The sequence below is a fragment of the Quercus suber genome, unplaced genomic scaffold (genome assembly GCF_002906115.3).
Source record: "Quercus suber isolate HL8 unplaced genomic scaffold, Cork oak 2.0 scaffold_649, whole genome shotgun sequence".
NCBI lineage: Eukaryota > Viridiplantae > Streptophyta > Magnoliopsida > Fagales > Fagaceae > Quercus > Quercus suber.
This window is the reverse complement of record NW_027070090.1, coordinates 344534-345946: the sequence shown is the minus strand read 5'-3', so window position 1 is coordinate 345946 and position 1413 is coordinate 344534. Positions and strand designations below refer to the sequence as shown.

The window sequence follows — 1413 nt, the reverse complement described above, 5'->3', positions numbered from 1 at the left end:
TGAGCTACACTAAAAAGATTCTAGAGGTTAAGTGTTACATAATTAACAGTCTTGGTATAAAACAATACTACAAAGAGTTAAGTGTTACACTCAAAACCTCAAAGCAATTTCATGTTTTATAGGGAAACCACATGAGATTTGTGTATTTTCCCCTATATTTTTCTTCTGCATATGTTTTTGGCATAAATGTGATCTTGATGGGTTTGCAGCCATATAAATGTGGTTTAACCGTTAACCAAAAGTTTCCAATTCCACCTAATTGCTTAATTATTTAGTCCTCAACAATCTTCGGCATAGCCATGTTTGTCACTTCATTATTATTACCATTCATGCCATGTTCTTTGCAGTACGAGTCCACAAATAAATTGAACACACTGTTTTAAGATGTGTAAAATTCTCTTTGCAGCTAGGCCATGCTCTAGATGTTGTCCACGCAGAGCTTCTACCTGAAGACAAGGCACGAATAATTGAGGAATATAAGAAAGAAGGACCAACAGCGATGATCGGGGATGGCATTAACGATGCTCCTGCATTAGCCACAGCTGATATTGGCATCTCAATGGGAATTTCAGGATCAGCACTTGCAATGGAGACAGGGCATATGATTCTCATGTCAAATAACATTCAGAAGATACCACTAGCCATCAAACTTGCAAGAAGAACGCTAAGGAAACTCATTGAGAATGTCATTATATCCATCACAACTAAGGGTGCCATCTTAGCATTGGCCTTCGCAGGTTATCCGCTTATTTGGGCATCAGTTGTCGCAGATGTTGGGACATGCTTGGTCGTAATTTTTAACAGCATGTTACTGTTGCAAGAGACACCAAAACTTCAAGGAGGACATTCCAGATCAAGATATGGCACTTTCTCCATGCCTTTTTTATATGGGAAAGGGCCGAAAGGCAAAAGCATAAATCCTGTTGATGGGCAAGGTGGTTATAATGGAGATTATGGGGACTATGAGGCAATAAAATGCAATGATGGATGCTGTGAGAAACTCATTCTTGAAGTGGAATCCCCAAGTGGTAAAGGTTGTTCTAATTGTTCAGAAGCTAGTTGCAAGGACAAGAAGTTTGCTAACATAGCACAAAGTAGTAGCAGTAGCAGCAGCAGCGTTTGCTGTCTACAAAAATGTGAAGCTCAATCTCAAAGCAAAAAATGTGGTACAACACAGGCTGCAACTATCAATAATGCCTGTGGCAGTAGCACTGCTGGCCTTCTGGAATCTTTAGTAAATAATGCTTCTAAGGGTTCAGACAAGAGAGAGATAAGAGGGTGTTGCAAGCAATTTGCGGGGCAATGTTGTGGTAAGCCTGAGCAATACACAACTAATAGGTTATCAGAAATTGTGATCGAGTAGATGCTACTTCAGTTTCTTGTATCCGTTGAAATAATAGTTGAATATTTTAA

The 1413-nt window shown here is 39.3% G+C and overlaps 1 protein-coding gene across 1 annotated transcript; it reads left to right on the top strand.

Moving 5' to 3' along the window:
* The first annotated feature begins 243 nt into the window (after positions 1-243).
* Positions 244-1413, top strand: LOC136064231 (cadmium/zinc-transporting ATPase HMA2-like). The gene has a single exon (XM_065765744.1). The coding sequence runs from the start codon at positions 500-502 to the stop codon at positions 1361-1363; it is 864 nt and encodes a 287-aa protein (XP_065621816.1). The 5' UTR covers positions 244-499; the 3' UTR covers positions 1364-1413.

Bases quoted from the DNA above. Each gene is read 5' to 3' on its own strand.
- LOC136064231 (XM_065765744.1), top strand. From the start codon at position 500: ATGATCGGGGATGGCATTAACGATGCTCCTGCATTAGCCACAGCTGAT.